This window comes from Chlorocebus sabaeus, chromosome 20, assembly GCF_047675955.1.
Source record: "Chlorocebus sabaeus isolate Y175 chromosome 20, mChlSab1.0.hap1, whole genome shotgun sequence".
Classification (NCBI taxonomy): Eukaryota; Metazoa; Chordata; class Mammalia; order Primates; family Cercopithecidae; genus Chlorocebus; species Chlorocebus sabaeus.
In genome coordinates, this window is record NC_132923.1 from 5,058,475 (window position 1) to 5,081,830 (window position 23,356).

At 38.9% G+C, this 23,356-nt stretch overlaps 1 protein-coding gene across 1 annotated transcript; it reads right to left on the reverse strand.

Annotated features, from left to right (window-relative positions):
• Window positions 1-17,600: 17,600 nt before the first annotated feature.
• LOC103223794 (T-cell surface glycoprotein CD1a) lies at window positions 17,601-22,116 on the reverse strand. The gene is made up of 6 exons (XM_073008242.1): window positions 20,761-22,116; window positions 20,149-20,415; window positions 19,197-19,475; window positions 18,403-18,681; window positions 17,955-18,045; window positions 17,601-17,785 (listed from the first exon to the last, which is right to left on the reverse strand). Exons 1-6 carry the CDS (start codon window positions 20,816-20,818, stop codon window positions 17,776-17,778), a joined length of 984 nt encoding a protein of 327 aa, XP_072864343.1. The 5' UTR covers window positions 20,819-22,116; the 3' UTR covers window positions 17,601-17,775.
• Between the last annotated feature and the right edge of the window lie 1,240 nt (window positions 22,117-23,356).

A 23,356-nucleotide genomic window follows, 5' to 3' on the forward strand; every position in this document is an offset into this window, starting at 1 on the left:
GGCCTGTGTTTACAATATTGACACCATTTCTGAGACCTGGGCATTTATTTAAGGTCCAGCAAGTAAATCCCTACTTCCATAAGGACATACCCTTGCTCTAGTGGGTGCTGTAGTCAGCCAGCAATACACCCTCTTCAGGGCAAATTTGCTTATTCCTCAGCTTCAAGGAGTGTTGGCTGCTGACCACTCACAGATGAGTCCCTCTAAAAATTGCCTTATGTAGAAGGGAGCCACTTTGCCTCAGGGGGCATTCTTTCCCTAGGGAAAGCCCACATCAAATATAGAAGTACAAAGGTATGAGCCCGTTACTTCATTTTAGAAAACCTCTGAAGGTCCACCTTAGCTCCAGAACTCTCTATGAGGTTGTTAGATCCTTTGTTACAACTGCACCACGGTTCCGTGTCTCTCTGCTCAGTCCTGCTTCCCTCTCTCTTTTGGTAGTTCTGTTTCATAGAACTCTCCCCAGTAAGCATTCTGCAGGCCAAGGCTCATCTGAGTGTTTCCTCAGCAACTGACCTGAGACACTTATCTACATAGAGCCACTAAACACGCATCTTAAGCAAACCCATCTTAAACAGCCACAACTTACCACAATAAAAACCTCAAATGGCCCCTAGAAACAAAGTCCTACAACTGCCTATTCAGACCACAGCAGTAAGGAGGCAGTCGCACAGCATATAAAAGTCAGTCATGCTCAACCACATAGGCCACTGCATACCAACAAGGTCAAAGACTCATGGCCACAGATTGTTTTCTAAAACCAAAGGCCACTTACATTGGCTCCACCAAAAGATTCTTCCCAAATAATTTTATTCTCCATTTCCATAATACTTTATTCCCTATAGTCGTCTTCTAACAAAGGTCCTAGTAGCTTTGTTTACGCTCTCTTGAATTGAACTTTTTCTATTAAACTGTAGATATTAACCTTTCATCATACTCAAAATTAGAAAAATGTGTGCTAAAAATTTATACCAACTTTTATTATAACTTTCTTTTCAATAATAAGCATCATTTTATTTGCTGATGTTGTTACAGAAACCAATTACATTAGCCACAAAAAAGTGTTTTCCAGAGTTGAGGAGCAAGGCAATTGCTCTCCAAAATGTTAAGTAAAACAGTGTACAACATCAGTATTAAAATGTTAAAATTTTACATTGTCTTTACCACTTTGATTTTCTGAACAATTTTGTTGAACAAAATAAGATAAAAGATTACATGTTTATTTTATCTTCAGGAATGTAAAGGTCTAATTATTCAAACAGTTTTTATGATAAAACTAAATTCTGAAGGTGTCTACCAAGTTGGCATTTTTTCTCTCTTCCTCTCTTTAAATCAGAATTCTAACAAGGATTAGAAAAGACAAAACTCTATTCAGTGTTTCTGACAAAGTAGAAAGGGTGAAAACATAAAAAATAGTTACTCCTTGGCTTTTGTTTTCAGCTATAGCTCTTTACTAGATTCAATATAGATGAAGTTTCTTCTCTACTTGGGATTTACCTCAGTGAAATGGGTTATGAAATATTTCACTGTATCATTTTCCCAGAAGTTCCCTCTGATTTCTTTCTTTTTTTTTTTTCAGATTCTTTTTTTTTTTTTTTTTAATTATACTTTAAGTTCTAGGGTACATGTGGATAACGTGCAGGTTTGTTACATATGTATACCTGTGCCATGTTGGCGTGCTGCACCCATCAACTCGTCAGCACCCATCAACTCGTCATTTACATCAGGTGTAACTCCCAATGCAATCCCTCCCCACTCCCCCCTCCCCATGAGAGACCCCGGTGTGTGATGTTCCCCTTCCCGAGTCCAAGTGATCTCATTGTTCAGTTCCCACCTATGAGTGAGAACATGCAGTATTTGGTTTTCTGTTCTTGAGATAGTTTGCTCAGAATGATGGTTTCCACCTGCATCCATGTCCCTACAAAGGACACAAACTCATCCTTTTTTATGGCTGCATAGTATTCCATGGTGTATATGTGCCACATTTTCTTAATCTAGTCTGTCACTGATGGACATTTGGGTTGATTCCAAGTCTTTGCTATTGTGAATGTGCCGCAATAAACATACGTGTGCATGTGTTTTTATAGCAGCATGATTTATAATCCTTTGGGTATATCCCCAGTAATGGGATGGCTGGGTCATATGGTACTTCTAGTTCTAGATCCTTGAGGAATCGCCATACTGTTTTCTATAATAGTTGAACTAGTTTACAATCCCACCAACAGTGTAAAAGTGTTCCTATTTCTCCACATCCTCTCCAGCACCTGTTGTTTCCTGACTTTTTAATGATTGCCATTGGAACAGAACAGAGTCCTCAGAAATAATACCACACATCTACAGTCATCAGATCTTTGACAAACCTCAGAAAAACAGGAAATGGGGAAAGGATTCCCTATTTAATAAATAGTACTGGGAAAATTGGCTAGCCATAAGTAGAAAGCTGAAACTGGATCCTTTCCTTACTCCTTATACGAAAATTAATTCAAGATGGATTAGAGACTTAAATGTTAGACTTAATACCATAAAAACCCTAGAAGAAAACCTAGGGAATACCATTCAGGACATAGGCATGGGCAAGGACTTCATGTCTAAAACACCAAAAGCAACAGCAACAAAAGCCAAAATTGACAAATGGGATCTAATTAAACTAAAGAGCTTCTGCACAGCAAAAGAAACTACCATCAGAGTGAACAGGCAACCTACAGAATGGGAGAAAATTATTGCAATCTACTCATCTGACAAAGGGCTAACTAATATCCAGAACCTACAAAGAACTCAAACAAATTTACAAGAAAAAAACAAACAACCCCATCGAAAAGTGGGCAAAGGATATGAACAGACACTTCTCAAAAGAAGACATTCATACAGCCAACAGACACATGAAAAAATGCTCATCATCACTGGCCATCAGAGAAATGCAAATGAAAACCACAATGAGATACCATCTCACACCAGTTAGAATGGCAATCATTAAAAAGTTCCCTCTGATCTCTAACAAGTTTATTTTCATATAAATTTTGGAATGACTAGTTGCATTTTTCTCCCTTGCTTTAGAAAATATAAAGACAAAAGTGAAAGTGAATGTAAATACAAATAACTTGGGTGCTATTATCAAAATTTGATTTTGCCTTAATAAAAATTAAGTAATCCACATAGGTCATCACAATGAGAAAAATTAAGAGCCTCAAATAAGCATTTCATAGATCAATGCTATTGATGATTAATTGATACTCAACTGACATCCTGAATCAGTTAAGTTTGGTTGTGAGTGACAGAAAATTCAAACTGACAGTATCTTTTAAAAGATGTAGCCAGGCACAGTAGTTCATGCCTTTAATCCCAGCACTTTGGGAGGCCAAGATGGGTGGATCACTTGAGCTCAGGAGTTCGAGACCCGCCTGGCCAATATGGGGAAACCCCATCTCCACTAAAAATACAAAAATTAGCTGGGCATGGTGGCACGTGCTATAGTCCCAGCTACTCAGGAGGATGAGGCAGGAGACTTTCTTGAACCCAGGAGGCAGAGGTTGCAGTGAGCCGAAATCATGCCATTGTACTCCAGCCTGGGCGAGAGTGCAAGCCTCCGTCTCAACAAGATGAAATAATGCAACCACATTTCTCTTTCTCTCTCTCTCTCTCTTATAAAAAGACAGGAGAAGGCAATGCTGGGTTGATGTGACATTCCATGGTGTCAGGAACTCAGTTCCCAGTTTCCTTTTTTGTTGTGGGAGAGTTTTTATTTTTTTGTTTTGTTTTGGTCTTTACCCACAGTTAGTCCTCATTCCAGTGGTCATCCCATACTCTGAGGTGACTGCCAGAGGTCTTTCCATCAAATTCACCTTTCATCCAGGTGCTTTCATCCCGGAAGGGAAGAAATGAGCACATCCACTTCCCCTGATTTCAGAGCTGCTTTCTGCAGAAGTTATACATCACATTTGTCAGGTTGTAATCACATGACCACAATCAGCTCAAAGGGTGCCAAGAAACATAGCTGTTATTCTGCCCAGCTAATTCAGCAGGTTTCAGTTATTCTAGAGAAAGTGACAAACATATCCTGGGAGACAACCAGTGTTCTCTGCCATATAACCCATTTGGCAAGCCATTTATTTATTTAGCTATGTAGGTGTATAGTTAGTAACCAGTTTTACCTGAATGGGCAATCTGGAAATAGCTCAACGACCCATGGCTGCTTTTCTTACTTCATAGCTGTATTATTCTTTTTTCTCACTTTATACCCATATTAAGATTCATGTCTGTTTCAAATGGTTTCCTGTATAAAGCCATATCGGGCATTCTTTATGAAGTAGAGTTGGTTGTGCATTGGGATGAAGGGGGTTGTACTTATGTCAACTAGTGCCTTTGTATTTGGGAAAAAAATTATATCACAAGAAGAATCTTGATGCTCTCTATGGGTGCTATCAGCCTTCTGGGAGCAAGCCTAAGATTCAAGCAGAAGTCCTTGAGTAGATTTGCAGAAGCCACAAGAAATTTCCAATTCCAATTCCACTTGTAAGTCAACCTATTGTTAAAGTTACTGTTCTGTATTTAACAGATGATAGAAAATAGTTTTACATCTGGTATATGTTAGAATACATAATTTAAAATTGCTGCTGCTTCAAAAATAATTTAAATCAGTTCAATATAAACAGTATCTTTGAGAGATGTAGAGTCTATTCGTTTCTACAAATAACACAATCTACCCTTGGGTTTGCTAGAACATCAGAAAGCTGCATGTCTGGACTAGATCCTGTTATTCTGTGTAGAATTACTTTTCCCAGTCTTTGTCATAGGCTGACATAATGATCTTACTTTAAGAGACTTAACCACAAAAAGACCTATGGACTTTGTAAAATTTACTGAAAGAACTTTCTTGAGAACATTGTTCACTGCATTAAGCAGTTTCTCCTCTGATGGGCAAATCTCCTTGTGGCCTCAGGACCAGGAATAGCTGTAATTCTCCTAAACAACCCATTGTCTATCTTCTAGGCACTGTGAGTACGTAACTGATCCTGTCTTAACCATGATGGTCCTCTAACAATGTGTGACCCACATCTAACCAGAGTATAGGGTATCAAGGCACTTTTTAAAAATTTACTCCATTCGTGGCTTCATCTTATTTTATTGTGCCATGTATTTCCCTGGATTCTATTCCCGTATTGTTATCAATGTATTTTTAATATTTTAGAGCCAAAAAGTTATTGTGAATTTAAGGAAAGGTTTCTGAGCTGCTGCATGATTTAGGGGGAGCCATAAGACAAAATTTTTAATAACAAGCATGCAGAAATGGCATTTTAATCTCTACTGCCATCTAGTGGTAGAATACAAAAATTTGTTTGTTTTCCAATAGTTCTTGGGATGCAGGTGGTTTTTGGTTACATGGATAACTTATTTACTGGTGATTTCTGAGATTTTAGGACCCCTGTCACCCAGCAGTGTACACATTATCCAATATGTAGTCTTTTATCCCTCACCCCCTCCCAATCTTCTCCCTGACAAGTATCCAAAGTCCATTATATCACTTTTATGCCTTTGTGTCCTCATAGCTTAGCTCCCACTTATAAGTGAGACATACAATATTTGATTTTTCATTCTTGAATCACTTCACTTAGAAAAGTGGCTTCCAGCTCCACCCAAGTTGCTGCAAAAGGCATTATTTTGTTCTGTTTTGTGGCTGAGTAGTATTCCATGGTAAATATATACCACACTTTCTTTATCCACTCATTGGTCAATGGGCACTTAGGTTGGTTCCATATCTTTGCAATTGCGAATTGCGCTGCTATAAACATGCATGTGCATGTGTCTTTTTCATGTAATGACCTCATTTCCTTTGGGTAGGTACCCAGTAGTGGGATTGCTGGATCGAATGGTAGTTCTACTTTGAGTTCTTTCAGGAATCTCCATACTGTTTTCCATAGTGGTTATACTAATTTACATCCCCAACCACAGTAGATAAGTGTTCCCTTTTTACCACATCTGTGCCAACATCTTTTGCTTTTTTACTTTTTAATTATGGCCATCCTTGCAGGAGTAAGGTGGTATCTCGTTGTGGTTTTAATTTTCATTTCCCTGATGATTAGTGATGTTCAGCATTTTTTTTTATGTTTGTTGGCTGTTTGTGTATCTTCTTTTGACAATTGTCTACTCATGTTCTTTGCCCACTTTTTGGTGGAATTATTTGTCATTTTCTTGCTGATTTATTTGAGTTCCATGTAGATTCTGGATACTAGTTCTTTGTCAGATGCATAGTCTATGAATATTTTCTCCCATTCAATGGGTTGTCTGTTTACTCCGCTGATTATTTCTTTTGCTGTGCAGAAGGTTTTTAGTTTAATTAGATTCCATATGTTTATTTTTGTTGTTGCATTTGCTTTTGGGGCCTTAAGTCATGAATTATATGCCTAAGCCAAAGTGAAGAAGAGTTTTTCTGATGTTATCTTATGGATTTTTCATGGTTTGGGGTATTATATTTAAGTCCTTGATCCATCTTCAGTTGATCTTTGTGTAAGGTGAAAGATGGGAATCCAGTTCCATTCTTCTGCATGTGGCTTGTCAGTTATCCAAGCACCTTTTCTTCAATAGGGTGTCATTTCCCCTACTTTATGTTTCTGTATGCTTTGTCAAAGATCAGTTGGTTGTTGAATATATGGCTTTATTTCTGGGTTTTCTATGCTGTTCCATTGGTCTATGTGTCTATTTCTATGCCAGTACCATGCTGTTTTGGTAACTATAGCCTTGTAGTGTAATTTAAAGTTGAGTGATGTGATGCCTCCAGATTTGTTCTTTTGCATAGTATTGTTTTGGCTATGTGGGCTCTTTCTTGGATCCATATGGATTTTAGGATTCTTTTTTCTAGTTCCCTGAAAAATTATGAAGATATTTTGATGGGAATTGCATTAAGTCTGTAGACTGCTTTGGGCAGCATGGTCATTTTCACAATATTAATTCCACCCATCCTGAGTATGGGATGTGTTACCATTTGTTTGTGTCATCTATGATTTCTTTCAGCAGTGTTTTGTAGTTTTACTTGTAGAGATCCTTCAAGATCCTTTATTAAGCATATTCCTATTTTATTTTATTTTTTGCAGCTGTCGTGAAAGGGACTGAGTTTTTTTATTTGATTCTTTGCTTGGTCACTGTTGGTGTGTAACAGTGCTACTGATTTGTGTACATTGGTTTTGTATCCTGAGACTTTACTGAATTTGTTTGTCAGATCTAGGAGCTTTTTGGATGCATCTTTAGGTTTTTCTAAGTATGTGATCAACTCATGGGTGAACAGTCACAGTTTGATCTCTTTTCCAATTTGGATGTCCTTTATTTGTTTTTCTTGTCTTACTACTCTGGCTAGGACTTTGAGTACGATATTGAATAGAAGTGGTGAAAGCGGGCATCCTTGTCTTGCTCCAGTTATCAAGGGGAATGCTTTCAACTTTTCCCCATTCAGTATGATGTTGGCGGTGGGTTTGTCATATATGGCTCTTATTACTTTGAGGTAAGTCCTTTCTATGCCTATTTCATGGAGGGTTTTGTCATAAAGGAATGCTGGATTTTATCAAATACCTTTTCTGCATCTATTGAAATGATTGTATGGTGTTTGTTTTTAATTCTGTTTATGTGATGTGTCATATTTATTGGCTTGCATATGTTAAACCATCCCTGCATCCTTGGTACAAAACCCAGTTGATCATGATGTATTAACTTTTTGATATGCTGTTGGATTCAGACAGCTAGTATTTTGTTGAGAGTTTCTGCACCTGCATTCAATAGGGATACTGGTCTGCAGTTTTCATTTGTTTATTATTGTCTTTTTCTGGTTTTGATATTAGGGTGAAAAACCCTGACATTTTCAACCCGAGTTTTAATGTTGCAGATATTTTGATTCTGTAATTAGGCACAGAAGTATTTTACACAATATCATGCATTTTTATGATTTTTCACTGGGAAGTTACCCATGGTGCAACCCTTTTATCCCAATTCAGTCTCTTCATTCTATGCATCATAATTTTCCAATTTTTGATTTGTTGTATTGTGTTTTGTCTTCTCTGGAATCTTAAGTGTAGATTGTTGAGTTCATTCTCTTCTATTCATGGCTCATGGATATCATTTGGTCTGAGCAGGCTTCCTCTGTAAATTATTTTATTTACTTATTATCCCCTACTATCCCCACTTCCTTCCCTTCCCCACATTTTAATGTATTAATGTGTCATCCTTCTTGCCTATGTGTTCTTATAACACATGATGTTGGAATCTCAGCAACTCAGGCAGGAGGAGCCGCAGTGGCTAGGCAACATAGCTTAACCAAGGCTCTCATGCCCAGGGGCCCACAGGCACCTGGCATGCGCCCTCCACACCACTAGGATGAAGGAGCCGCAAAGAAAGAGCTGAAGAGGAGATCAGTGCCGTTGTCAGCTAAACCTCCTCCAAAAGTGGAAATGAAGCCAGAAAAGGCAGCAGGAGATCAGGCGTGGTGGCTCAGGCCTGTAATCCCAGCACTTTGGGAGGTCGAGGTGGGCAGATCACCTGATGTCAGGAGTTCGAGACCAGCCAGGTCAACATGGTGAAACCCACCCCTACTAAAAATACAAAAATTAGCCGGGTGTGGTGGTGGGCACCTGTAATCCCAGCTACTCCAGAGGCTAAGGCAGAAGAATCACTTGAACCCGGGAGGCGGAAGTTGCAGTGAGTCGAGATGGCACCACTGCACTCCAGCCTGGGTAACAGAGCAAGACTCAGTCTAAAAAAAAAAAAAAAGAAAAGAAAGAAAAAGCAACCCGAAAGGACAAATCTTCAGAAAAAAAAAATGCAAACAAAAGGGGAAAGAGGAGCAAAGGGAAAACAGGCCAACTTGTGTAATCAAGAAACTAAAGATTTACTTCAGAAAATGGAAAAACAAAAACCGAGGAGAGTCCAGCCTCTGAAGCCACAGAGAAAGAAGCCACATCTGATTAGTATTACATTCCATGTCTTATGGGTCATCCCTGTCTCCCTTCTTGTACAACCTAGAGGAATATTTTTATCACCTATTTTGTAAACACAAGTTTTTCAGTAGCTCTAGAAACATTTTTAAGAAGGAGCGAATCCCATCTCACCCCATTTCTAAAATGTAAGCACTTTTTTATAAAGGTGAAATCATTCTCTGGTTGTTTATTTTTTGGTACAACCAGAAAACAGTATGGGATACCGAATTATGGGAGGTTTTGTCTCGGGTGTCAGCTTAACGTTCCATGGATGGGGGGTTAGCTTTTATTTTTTAATACAAAGCATACTAAATGGCAATATGGAGTCACAGCCTTGCCTTTAATGTCTTGAACATTTTGAATTACTTCTAGTCCCATGTTTTTTGTCATTAGAATTGTTTCCTAAAGGAAACCACTCCTTGATCATAGCTTTCCCTGTCAGAATTGTGTGCACTCTGTAACATCTTTGGTCGTGGTAGTCCTGTTTTTCCAATAACTTTGTTACCGTGCTGTGAAATATTAAAAATTTGAGTATGTAGTATATATGCTATTCAATTGTGAATTGGTGGGACATCTATAACAGCTTATCAACATGTGAAGATACTGGTACTTGATAGCCTCTTAAGGAAAATTTGCCTCCAAAATTTAAGCTGGAAAGTCACTGGAATAACTTTAAAAAGTAATTATAATACACGGCTTTTTAGATTTTCAGTACATATGTTAAGAATTGAAATATCTGTGTGCTGACCCTCAACACAACCAATAAAATCTCAATTACAAAAGAAAAAAAGTGGTACTATTTAATGTGTACAACTCTAATTGCAACATGGGTATTGTACTGTATGCTTCCTGTATTGATGCATTGCATTCAGTACTTTCTTGACGACCTTCACAACAGTCTAGTCTGTTGTTTCTGCATATGTATACACAATCAACAAACGTCTCCGAATTCACATATCGGTGTATATCTCATATAGGTTATATATACCCATTTTATTGTTAAAATTCCAAATAGTTTTCTCAATTGTCTACACATTAATTTTTCTCAGCGTGTACTTTGTAAAAGAGAAATTCTTAATTTTACAAAGTAAACCTCAACCTTTTTTTTTTTTTTTTTTTTGGTACAGAGTCTCACTTCTGTCACCCAGGCTGGAGTGCAGTGGCACAATCTCGGCTCACTGCAACCTCTGTCTCATGGGTTCAAGCTATTCTCCTGCCTCAGCCTCCTGAGTAGCTGGGATTACTGTAATCCCTCTTCCAGCTAATTTTTGTATTTTTAGTAGAGACAGGGTTTTGCCATGTTGCTCAGGCTGGTCTGCAACTCCTGACCTCAGGTGATCTGCCTGCCTTGGCCTCCCAAAGTGCTGGTATTACAGGCATGAGCTACCACACCCAGCCCCAATCCAAATTTTAAATGGCTGATATCCTCTACCAATTTTTGGAAGCTTGATAAAGATAGCTCAGGAATTTTAGATAAATAGAGCAAATGATAAATCTCTGGAAATGCATAGGAAACAAAATGACTATTCATAGAACCAAATACAAGTCTTACATTAGAAACTAAAAATCATCAATTGTGTGTGTGTGTGTGTGTGTGTGTATATGTGTGTGTGTGTATATATACATATATATATATATATATGTAAAACCCAAAGGAGAACAAACAGGAAATAAATGAAAATTAAAAGCAAAGCCAACAGGAAAATAACCCCCAAATTTTCTCCTACTCAGTTTACCTCGGAGTCTACAGTGTTATCCCAAGCCTAAAAAAAATGACAGATATTCTGTTTCTGATATACTAATTAATATCTTTAAGTCCACCAGTACCATTCTATATTTTGTAAAATTAAGAAATTCACTTTAGGCATGTGACCAATAAGTACCTTAGTGCTAGTACTTTCTATGTAGAATAACGAATACAGTGTGAAACAAAGCAATGCAAGCACTTATGTAAAATTTGACTCCATGTTAAATCTGGCTCCATGCTTAACTATATTTAAAACAGAATTATCAAGCTGCCAATGTATTTCTTTTTAATAATTCTTAGTGTACTTTCATCAAGACTAAGAGCTTTAACTATGAACAATATTAATTAGCCAAATGTCTCTAATTTTCTATCAGTTTTTAAAGGATGTTTACTATGTAAATTTTTCAACTTTGCATTTTCTCTGTATGTACATGAAGATAAACACACAGAGAAACAGAAAGAAAACAACATATGTCTTCAAAAAGCCATCTGTGTCATGCTTGGACTTTCTGTTTTGTCCTAAATTTTTTTTTTTATTCATTTTATTTTTAGGAAAAAAAAATGCTGTCAGATTGTTTTCTCACTGGGGACACACATACACTGTTGGTGGGAGTGTAAATTAGTTCAACCATTGTGGGAAGAAGTATGGTGATTCCTCCAACAGCTAAAAACAGAAATACCCATTCAACCCACTAATCCATTACTAGGTATATACCCAGAGAAATATAAATCATTCTACCGTAAAGACACATGCACACAAATGTTCACTGAAGCACTATTCACAATAGCAGACATGGATTCAACCTAAATGCCCATCAATAACAGATTAGATAAAGGAAATATAGTACATATACACCATGGAATATTATGCAGCCATAAAATAGAATGAGATAATATCTTTTGTGGGGACATGGATGGAGCTGGAGGCCATTATCTTTAGCAAACCGATGCAGGAACAGAAAGCCAAATACTACATATTCTCACTTATAAGTAGGAGCTAAATGATGACAATCCATGAACACAAGGAAGAAAACAACACACACTGGGGCCTCCTTGAGGATGGAGGATGAGAGGAGGGAGAGGAGCAGATTGGGTACTAAGCATAGTACCTGGGCGGTGCATAATCTGTACAACAAACTTCCACAAAGTGAATTTACTATATAACAAACCTGCACATGTAACCCAAACCTAAAGTAAAAGTTAAAAAGAAAGATTCTTGCACAAAATTATCCTCCTTTCTTTTTAACCTTTCTTGCTAAAAATACATCTATATATCCTTAACTTTCTTCACATCTTTCTCCCCCACTTACTGGTTCCTTTCTACCTTAGTTCATAAATAAGCTTTTCAAGTCCATAATTGGAATAAAACTTTAGAAAACGTTTGAATTAGACAAAATTATTCTATTTCTCAATAAGAAAACATCTTCTTTGGCAGGCTTTATGTACTAAAGTACATAGTAACCTTAAATTTTAGTGAAAACTAGGAAGGAAGAAATCTTTAGCTGTCTATCAAATATTTGCATTTTATAGATGAAAATCAAATATTTGCATTTTATAGATGAAGACACTCCACAATTTATAAAAACATGTTTCTCCATATCATAACCCTTTCTTAATTGGAAATGACCCAGACATCCAAGAAGCATCAAAAATAATTTTAAGATTTTAAATTACACAAAAAGCTCACCTACAAGCATGTATCCCATTTACATATATTCAATTCTTTCATCTTTTTAAACAGTTTATATAAGTTCCTTCTGAAAACTGAGATATTAGACAAAGGTAGTCATCATTTCAGGTTATTGCTCTGTTGACCATTATTTGTAGCCTATGAATATTAGGTGCTCACCTAAGTAAGCAACTTAAATACATAGGTATTTTTGCCAATAACTTAGAAGATTCAGCTGTTTTTATTAAACTAACAACATGTAATTAGTCTTATTTGCCAAAGAAGGCACACAAACAAAGATCATTTTGTTTTGGCTGGGTTTATACTTTTATAACCTTCTGTGCCAAACGCTGACACCACAAAGTATCTAGCAAAGACAATTTTAAAATTCAGATCAAAATTTATTCTAACATTGTTAAGACCTTTCTATTTTTACCTTACCAATGATTTTAAAGCCAGCTTTTTTATTAAAGATGACTTAAGTCACATAAACTTGAAAATGGCTTTGACTTATTTATTTAGTGCATGAAATGCTCTTTTATTTATAAGCCAATTTGGTAGACACAACATACAACATAATAAATGTACATACACATAAACACATCTAAACATGTATATACATACACACACGAAGATGCAATAGCTTTTACCTTGAAACTCTAGCCATGAGATAGCAATACCAACCCACTGGTTTAGGAACATGTTCACATGGCTCAACTTTGTTTGCCCCAATAGGTAATCAATGAAAGCTTTGAACCAAAATTTGGGTAAAGCAGTTTCTGTGGCCACTCAATTTTTAAAGGCTAAACTTCCCCAGACTCCAAAGAACACTGGGGCCAAACAGCACTATAGAAGAACATCATGTACTAACCAGGCCCAACCCTGCTTAGAACAGCAGCCTAAAAGCCTAGATACACGTAACACTGTAACACCATTCCACTGTCTCACTCAACAGCATGACCCATGGAGAAGCCAAACTTCTCCAGATTCCAAAGAACACTGGAGCCAAACAGTGTTACAAAATACTATCAGGTTATCAAATTCTGATTTCCTATGACTATATTGACACACACAAATAAACAAGCAATCACTAAAACACTGTCCAATTGCTGCAGCAACCAACAAGTTCCAAATGTGTCCAAACTGGAACAGTCGGGGTGCTTTCCTGTATCAGTCAGTTGGGCTTGTTCAACCTGCAAATGGAAATTCCTTCAGAATTCCTCACATTGAGAGCAGAAGATCCCACTACCTGGTACCCACAAAAGACATTCACCCATCCAGACTCAGATGACACATTTCAACGGCTGCTCTTCCTAGGCAATCAGGAACATGACTGGGGCCGGCAGACGTAGGGCTAGAGAAAGAAAAACTGACATCCACTTGTGGCCAAAAAAGTGTTGGCAGCTGCTTAGGAGGGCTTTTGAGATTCTCCCAGCCCACAGTAGCCAAGTTACTAGCAATACATTCCTGGCCAAGGAACCAAAACTTTGTCAAAAACAACTAAAACCTACCAAACTCCTGCATCTGTACAATGAAATGTCAGACTCCTCACCCATCACGATTGCTTAAACAAACACCTACTTGCTGTTGACCAACTCCTCTTCCTTACCTCTACCTAATTCCTATTTTGCCACACGGGTTCCGTTTCTTCCCTGCCCTATAAATCTCTAATTTTAGTCGATCAAGCAAACGGATTTGAGATTGATTTCCTATCCCCTCGGCTGCAGCAGTCAATTAAAGCCCTCTTCCCTGGCAATACTCATTGCCTCAGTAACTGGTTTTCTATGTCCAAGCAGCAGGGCGTAGACCAAACTCCTGGCATTTTAATAACACTAGGTTGCCTTTGCATTCCTATGAAAATCCTAAGAGTATATATTTTTGCCTCCATTTAACCGAATAAAAGAAGGAAGATCAGGGAACCTTTCCAAAGTCACTCACTTAGCAGCAGATGCAGCACTTTTATTCCTGGTCAGAAGCATATGAAAAGTTCAGAAGAGTAATTAATCCAGGTGGCATAGTTAAAAACAGGACAGTGTAAGAGTTTAAAAAGATAAGGACACATATAAGGAAAAACTATAGGTCAAATACTGCTAATGTGAAAATCTGAAAAGCAAAGTGCTCCCGAATTTAAAACATTTTGAGCACAGACACGATGCCAAAAGAAAATGCTCATTGGAGTATTTTAAGTTTCAGATTTCCGGATTAGGGATGCTCAGCTGGTGGGTATATGCAAATGTTCTAAAGTCCCCCCACCAAAATCTGAAATCTGAAACACTTGTGATTCCAAGCATTTCAGATAAAGAATACTCAACCTGTGAAAGAAAACAAATCAATTTTAAAATACAGCCAATCCCAGGAAAGGAGGAGGAGGAAGATGGAAATAAAGAGGAATACTGCAACCAAGAGTAAAATCAGCCAAGTGTCCCCTATGGTCCATGTACATCAGATAGGATGCTTTCAAGCACAAACAAGAGAAAACCCAACATGATAGGCTGAAACAGTAAAGGAAATGTATCATCTACCATCACTGAGAAGTCCAGGGTTCATTCAGGCTTTGGATACAGTTTAATCAGGACTCTTCTGAGAGTCCATTGCCTCTACCTTCTTGCCTGTGTGATTTCTCTGGTGCTGAAAAAAAATGACTTGAGCTGTTTCAAGCTTTATACCTCCCACTATACCACCCAGGACAAGAGAAAGCATCTATTTTCCCTATTGTCAAACACAAGAATCAGGCGTCATGTAAAGAAAGTCATTTTAGAACAGGTACATAGCCCTGAACGACCACTCTGAGCAAGGGTAAGTGGGATCTATACCATGATTGGCTTAAATCTCAGGTTACCTTCCATCCTTTAGCCTATCACATTGTCAAGGTTGAGTTCGAATGATTGCCTTAGGCTGATCGCTAGAGTTGAAGGTGGTATCAACCAACCAAAAGCCAGACGACTACTATGCAAATGTGGCAAAGTGGATTGAAGCCCAAATGGGTTGGAACCAATCATGTCTAACCCAGGTAGAAAGACTGCAGCAGTCCCGTACTTTGCTCTCCTCTATCCCATATTTTTCTTTTCCCCTTCTCCCATCACAGCTTCATTTTCCAAAAATTTCTATATATGCAGCTGCTGCCAACTGCACCTGGTCTGCCTGGATGTTTCCTTTGCCTTAGGCCCCTCTTCTCAGTTTTCTAAACAAATTAGAGCTAAGTCCCTTTCCCCATGTTCAACTAAAATAACTTACTATACTAGAAAACTGAGAAATAAATAAGAAATGAAAATATCAATCTGCAGAATCATAAGAAATATTTGTTGAATTAATTCATGAACCCTAAAGTAATTGAAGTCTTGCTATGGATATCTTGACAAATACTACCATCTGGTGTCAATAGTCAGTCCTCATTATCCAAAAATGTTATATTTGCTAATTTGTCTACTTGCCAAATTTTATGTGTAGCCCCCAGATATATATTCATAGCACTTTCACAATCATTCATGAATATGTGCAGAGAGGTACAAAATTTGAGTCCCTCAAAGAACATGTTCCTAAGGTCAAAAAAGTTGGTGCTCTGTCTTCATGTTCCAGCTCTTACACAGTAAACAAGCATCCTTTTTGTAGTCTATATAGTGCCAACTTTTTCACATTTTTGTGTTTTTGGTTGGTGATTTCACAATCTTAAATGGCTCCCAAGTGTAATGCTTAAGTGTTGTCTCATTTTCCTAAGCATAAGAAGGCTGTGACATGCCTTACAGAGAAAAATGTGTGTGTTAGATAAGCTTTGTTATAGTTACATGGCTGTTGACTATGAATTCAATGTTAATAAATCAACAGCGCAGTACATGCAGGAAAAGGGGAAGGAAATTCACCCATCTGTAGGAGAGGTTGCTTGGGAAAGTAACATCTATAATGCTATGCTGAACATATGGGAAAATAGCTACATTTGTGGATTCATGAAATGACAACCATTTTTTTTAAGTATAGTCGACAGCAATGATGTGAGGCTGAAAACCAAAGAAATTTATGATCACGTTAACCAAGGTCAGGAATATACTAAACACTTCTTAGATAGTGTTTTATTATATGGAAATACTGCATATAATGAATTAATTATAAATATATACATATATAAAATAAGATGTCTTTAAACAGAAACACACATAAAACAAGCTTATGTATTCATCAGTTAACAAAAATGTTGTGAAAAAGCTAACAAGAACCTAACACCTGTATTTCCCTGGGAACAATGGCTAAGTGCTCACGAATCCAGTGTTTGCAGCAACTACACAGAACATAACTGTCGTGAATAATAAAAATGTGCAGTACGACATTACTTGCCTTGATCTCACTTCAATCTTGAGGAGCAACACTCTTGTTCCCTTTTTTGATCATTTTCTCTTCAGTGACACACTTGTACTATATCTCAGGCATCACCAGCATCAGTGCCTCACAAATTTTAGTGGACTTGTGAGTATCCTGCTGATTTTCCAAAATACAAATTATAATTCAGTAAATCTAAGGTGAGGCCCAAATTCTACCTTTCTAACAAGCTCCAATGTGAGAACTCTGCTGCTTGTCCCTGAACCACTGAATAGTAAAAATATACAACCTGCCTTGCATACCTGCAACACTAATTTAACTCGAATAACTCTCTATAGTTGAATGATAGGCGTAGTAAGAGACAAAATAGTGTTTCTCCTCTGGAGCTCAGAGAACAAACTATAGAACTAAGAATGTGTAAAATTTCCTCCAGGCTAGAAGGCTTTTAACCAGAAGAGTATCAAATGTCTCAACTACTTCAAAAGCACCAGGAAGGAAAAGAATAAGAAAAGACTACAAATTTGGCATAAATTCAACACAGAGTTTTATTGAGAACATGTTTCATGAAGGCAAGATCCTTCACCAGAGATGCATATATTAAAACACACATACTTTGCATTGAAGGAGTAGAAAAATTAGAAGGAAAAGGGGGACCTAAATAGCTACAACGAAGGAGAGGAAGTGAGGAGTACAGTTAGCCAAGTACGGTTGAAATGTGGTGGGAGTGCAGACCAGGAAGAGACCGCTTCCCACTTGTGAGTCAGGGAAGGCCCTCGGGAATAAGGGACATCTATAACAAGCCTGATGATCCATTAATAGTCGAACACATGAAGATTGCTAGGATCCCATTCCATTTGGAGATAAAATTTGAATTTTAAAGTCCCAGAACCCAGGTCAGAACAACAAATCCTGCAAAACTAAATTGAGCTTATATTGACAAATGATCTTTAATCAGAAACAAGCAAAACTAACAAAAGTTTTAAAGGAGAGCTGAGAGGACGTCATCACCACGATGTGTTCAGGTGTATCCTGAGCTGTTGAACTGCTGGTCTCTCACCCCAAAAGGAGAAGGGTGACAAGGAGGATCATGGTGTATCTTAACGGAAACTGGATGAAAACAGAGATAGAAGTCACTGTGAATAAGGTGGAGCTAAGAATTGAGGAGTAAGAGGGAAGGGGACTGGGGAGAGAAGAACTGAGGAGAGAGAAACAAAAAACATGGGAAGACAAGTGGGGTAGGGACTAAGAGTAGGAAAGACACATGCAAAAAACTCACCAGTGTTTCCTGAACCAAAGCGCAAGACCTATCAGAAGAAGCAAAGGCACTATCACCGCCAAGATGATCAAGCCCATGGAACTGTGATGTTCTGTGAATTTGAGGAGACACCAAGGATGTTATAATCCACCCCATTTTACCTCATCCACTCCCTGTTTCACTGCATTGCCTTGGCTTTTTTTTTTTTATTTGAGTATCCAACTTACTAATCTATTTTCTTTTTTTGTTTTTCTCTCATCCCTGCTCAGAGATGGATTCTTCATCTTATCCTCAGCATCCTCCTGCATCTACAGTGCCCTCATTTTCAACACTTCCATTTCTTAGCTTACCTATTTTTATTCATGTTGGGGCTATAATCGCTAAAATCCTAAAATTTTCAACTTGCCCTCCCTCTATACCTGAGGACCACCTCTTGGCATTTCCAGCCTGGGCCCCAGCTCTTTCTCACCCCAGTAGAGGACGATGTCCTGGCCCTCTAGACTGCTGTGCTTCACCCGACAGGACAGGCCAGCTGCCTCCCCAGCAGCCACCTCCAGGGTTGCTCGGAGATACCATGTCCCGTCAGCATTGGGCAGGATGTCCCCTCGCTGAGTGCCCTGCTGCTCCTGCTCACCCCGCATCCACATCACCCACACCGGCTTTGGGTAGAATCCTGAGACATGGCACACAAGCTCTAGATGGCCAGGTCCAGGACTGAGGCCACGGGACAGCCAGGCCTCGGGCTTCACTGCAAAGGACAGAAAACATATTCAAATATAGACTTGGAGTTTCATATCTGCACAGCAGTTTAGAAGTTTAAATAGACACATCGTTCCCATTTCTCCTTCCTTTTTTTTTTTTTTTTTTCTTTGAGACAGGGTCTCACTCTGTCACTATGCAGCAGTGCAGTGGCATAATTATAATCATAGCGCACTGTAACCTCAAACGCTTGGGCTCAAGCTATCCTCCTGCCTCAGCCTCTTAAGTAACTGGGACTACAGGTTTGTGCTACCATGACTGGATAATTTATTTTTATTTTTTAGAGACAGGAGTCTCACTATGTTGCTCAGGCTGGTCTGGGACTCCTGCCCTTAAGCGGTCCTCCAGCCTCAGCTTCCCAAAGCACTGGGATTACAGATGTGAGCCACTGCACCCAGCCATTCCCACTTCTGGGTGGCTCTTCCTTATTCCAAATTGGAAGGGGGTGGTGGAAGGGTATGATTTTCAAATCAAAAGTTCTTGGAGGGAGGGTGCAGGACTGACCTTGCCTCTGGAGATGTGCCTTTCCTGCATCAAGAAGACCCAAGATGAAACGTGGGCAGGTGTCACTGAGGAGACTGTGTATTATGTCATTTTCATGCTGATTCTGATTGAGCATTTTGCAGTGACGCTTGGCCATATTCCCAGCCACTGGAGATGGCAACCATGAATTGTTCTGGAAGCTCACGAAATCTGATCCTTGATAAGCTACCCGAAAGAAGCTTCCTGAGAACTTTCCAGAGTGTAGTTCACAGCCTCCTGTCCCCTGTATCTCAAAAGGATCTGGGGTTATGAAATACAGGAAAGAGGGAGAAAAAAAGATAAAATGAAATGAGAAGAAGTAAAGATTGTAGGAGTAGAAGCAAAGATTGCAGAAGCAGAAGGGGGAAGTTCGCAGGGTTTAACATAATAGAATAAAATTTGGTTTGGTCAGGGATTCAGAGAAAGAGGAATTGGTGGAAGCTGTCGGTGGAGGAAAAGATTAGTAACGTATGGAAGAGGGCAGATTGGTCAAAGAAAGTGATGTGAATGCTGTGGTGAGGAAGGACTTGGTGTAAGACAACTGGGATTACAACAACTTAAGTTGAATGGAATGCAATGGGTTACAATTGAGTATATATAGAGAGACTGCTGAAGAGAATGAATGAGAAAGTGAGAAAGCTGAAGGTATCTGGTTGTAAGGCAGGAAGAAGGGTGGCCATAGGATACCTGTAAGAAAAGGTAATAATGCATAACCCTGCAGTCAATAAGAGAGGAGTTCATAAGTAGCAGAAGTGTTTGAAGAGTTAGGGTCTGGATAATAGCCCTTGCCCAAAAGTATGCAATTGCAGTTTTATGATGGAAAGAATAGAATAAGATACAGAAGAGAGTCAGGCTGTTTCCTACAGGAATAAGAAACATTGAGACATCCCCTGTCTCCCACCTTCCCACTCCCCATGGAGGAAACTGAACTCACACTCAAACTGCAATTCACGGGAGTATCTATGCATTTCCTCGAGGAACTGAACGCAGCGTATATGGAATAACATTTCCAGTTCTTTCCACTCCTCATTGCTGAAGTTTCCCCTGGACCAGGGCCACAGGAAAATGATGGTGCTGCAATTTCTGTCCAAGGTGTGGGTCTGCAAATCACCCAGATAACCTGAGATCAGATTTCGTTTCCAGGAATGGTTGTAAAAGGATGCGATCTGGATGACATGGAAGGAGACAGGCTCCTTGAGCCCTGTGGCAAAAGAACAAATAGAATGGGGAGAAAGAAATTGAGAAAGAGAATGGAGAGAGGCCAGAGTGGGGGAACTCAGAATCTGAAGAAAAGGGGATCCATCATGGTCTTAGCAGACGTTTGCTTGCCACAGAGCCCCATGATTTATCAACCACCTTCTTCAGAGCTCGGGGACTTGGAGTCATGGACAGTCAGAATGGAACCAGCCTGGCACTCTCACTGTCCAGGTATATGCTAGGGAAAGCACACACACATACACACACACAGACATACACACATGTGCACACACACAAACACACACACACAAGACCTTCATCCACCCAACTGGGCAGTTAGAGTTCTTACCGTCTGCATTGCCACCACCTGGGAGAACAGCTAGCAATGAAAGTAGCAAAAACAGCATGTCATTTGCAGATGTTATTTCCTTCTCTCAGAAAAAACGGTCTTTGATTTCTGTTCCAAACAAACCTACCCCCACGATATCTCTATTCTGACTTCTTTCTGCAACCAACAGACAAACCTCCCCTGACTGCGACAAATAAAATTCACTCCAAAAACCCTGAGACACCTATTTAGTCTCTCATTTCCCTCTGGTTCTGACTCTCCTCTCTAGTTTCCAACTTCTCTCCTTGTCACCAACTTCCAACTTATTCACCTTCCCCTAATTCAACTGCTATGGAACAAGTCTGACGTGGCATTGAAAAGCCACTTAACCACTAAGGACTTATTTTTTCCTCAATCATACAATAAGCATGAAACTAAATGGCTCCCAGAGTGCCGCCCAATGTTCCCATGTCCCTGCTGTTTCCGATCACTCTGTCCTTTTCAATATCTTCCCATGTATTTTCTTCCCGTCTCTTCACCCCCTTACCACATTCTCATTTCTGATTTAACATTGATTGATTTGCTTTGTCAGAGTCTCCTATGACTGCCCTGTGTGACAGTATAAACTAACACCTTTTCTCCAGTATTCTTAGAGAAGAGCCAGTAACCATCACACACACACACACAAAAACAAGAACACTAAAATATATAAAGAAAATTTCCTCTGTTTGATTTTCATTGATATACATTCACTCACCCAACAGACTCTCTCAGCACCTGCCTGGAGTCAAGCATCTTGGTACTTAAGAATATGCAGTGGTTGACAACACAATCACTTTATTGAAGGAGTTTTTACTCAGGGAGAAAAACACAAGAACTATAAATCTTGGTGTACTGAGTTTTATTATACTGTATACACTCTCTGGATAAAAACGAGGCCTGCTTGAAATAATGTTTTCTAAAATAGGGACTCCTAACTAAAGTTTGCCAGCCCAGAATTTTGACTTCAGTAGTTGACTTGGATATTAGTTCCATGCCGCTATCACACTGTATCCCCACTTAACAGAGTACCTCGCAAGTGGTAGGTGCTTAATGAATATTTGTCAAATGAATGAATGAATTCAGCCAATACATCCATTTTTTAATTATGGAGGAGATATTCAACATGAAACTTTTTAAAGATATCATAAAAGTTACTTGTAACCCTACACAGTGAGATGAGAATCTCATACACTTTTATTAAGGATAAAAGTGCAGGTTACTGGCATGAGGTTTACATAAAGGATCCTGCTATAAATTTCCTATTACTTATAAGAAACTAGTCAGAACTTGTGAGCAGTGAAGTTAATGGAATATTCCAAAGTCTGTATCCCAGGATCCCTTTTTATTAGTCCTACTTGGATATTTCAGGGTTGTTTTGTCATAAACGAGTCTTTGCTGGAGAGATTTACATTCCTCTTTTATGCTGCTTGTTACTGTTCAAGAACTTCTAAATATATGTTTGTGCTTTGTAGGTATCATCTATATAAATGTGTTTGGGCTATTTTCTTTATTTTATGGTTTTCAAAATAATTATCTGAATCTAATTTAGGGGAAAAAAATTTTTTTCTCGAGATAGGGCTTCACTCTGTTATTCAGGCTGGAGTGCAGTGGAATGATCATAGCTCACTGTAACCTCAAACTCCTCAAGCAATCCTCCTGAGTCAGCCTCCCAAAGTGCTGGGATTATTGGTATGAGCCACCAGGCATGGCCTGCAAATAATTTTTGTTTGTTTGTTTGTATTTTGTTTTGTTTTGAGACACAGTCTCACTCTGTCACCCAGGCTGGAGTGCAGTGGCGTGATCTCAGCTCACTGCAATGTCTGCCTCCCAGGTTCAAGCAATTGTCCTGCCTCAGCCTCCCAACTAGCTGGGATTACAGGTGTGTGCCACCATGCCTGGCTAACTTTGATATTATTAATAGAGATGGGGTTTCACCATGTTGGTCTCGAACTCCTGACCTCAGGTGATCCACCTACCTCAGCCTCCCAAAGTGTTGGGATAACAGATAATTTTTTTAAAGTTAAGATTAGCATGCAAAAAGCTATAAAGAGCTTCATTTTCATATGTACAATTTTTTGAAGCCGGACCATCAAAATCACAACTTGAATTTATCAAAGAACTGAAATATCAGGGCATACAGTTAACCCAAAATATAAAGAAAGACAGACTCCTCCAAGGACGGAAGGAATGCAAACCCTTGTTTACTTGGGACAGATGCCAGACACTATACAAGCCAGTAAGAAGAAAAATTCAGCTAAAATTTTAAACAAATTAGTAAAGGCTAGCATGAGTATATAGAAGCCCTTGGAGTCATAGAAACAGGGAATTTCACATCAGTCTCTAAGCCCTTTTCCGTAAACCTCATCAGGGTCTTCTGAAAGATTAGGGTCAGAGACATACACCAGATAAATCCTCTGTCATGATGCGGGCCTGAGGAATGAGAACAGCTACTACATGGGAAAGGTAGTAAGTCCCAACCAGACCTCTCTCCTCTATTGTAAGAAAGAAAGAAAAAAAAAAACCTGGCCAGGTGTAATGGGTCACACCTGTAATCCCAGCACTTTGGGAGGCTAAG

Bases quoted from the DNA above. Each gene is read 5' to 3' on its own strand.
- LOC103223794 (XM_073008242.1), bottom strand. From the start codon at position 20,818: ATGCTGTTTTTGCTACTTTCATTGCTAGCTGTTCTCCCAGGTGGTGGC. The intron at 20,416-20,760 runs GTAAGAACTCTA...CTTTTGCCACAG, and splicing joins AGGTGGTGGCAATGCAGACG to GGCTCAAGGAGCCTGTCTCC. The intron at 18,682-19,196 runs GTCAGTCCTGCA...TGTCCTTTGCAG, and splicing joins GGCACATCTCCAGAGGCAAG to TGAAGCCCGAGGCCTGGCTG.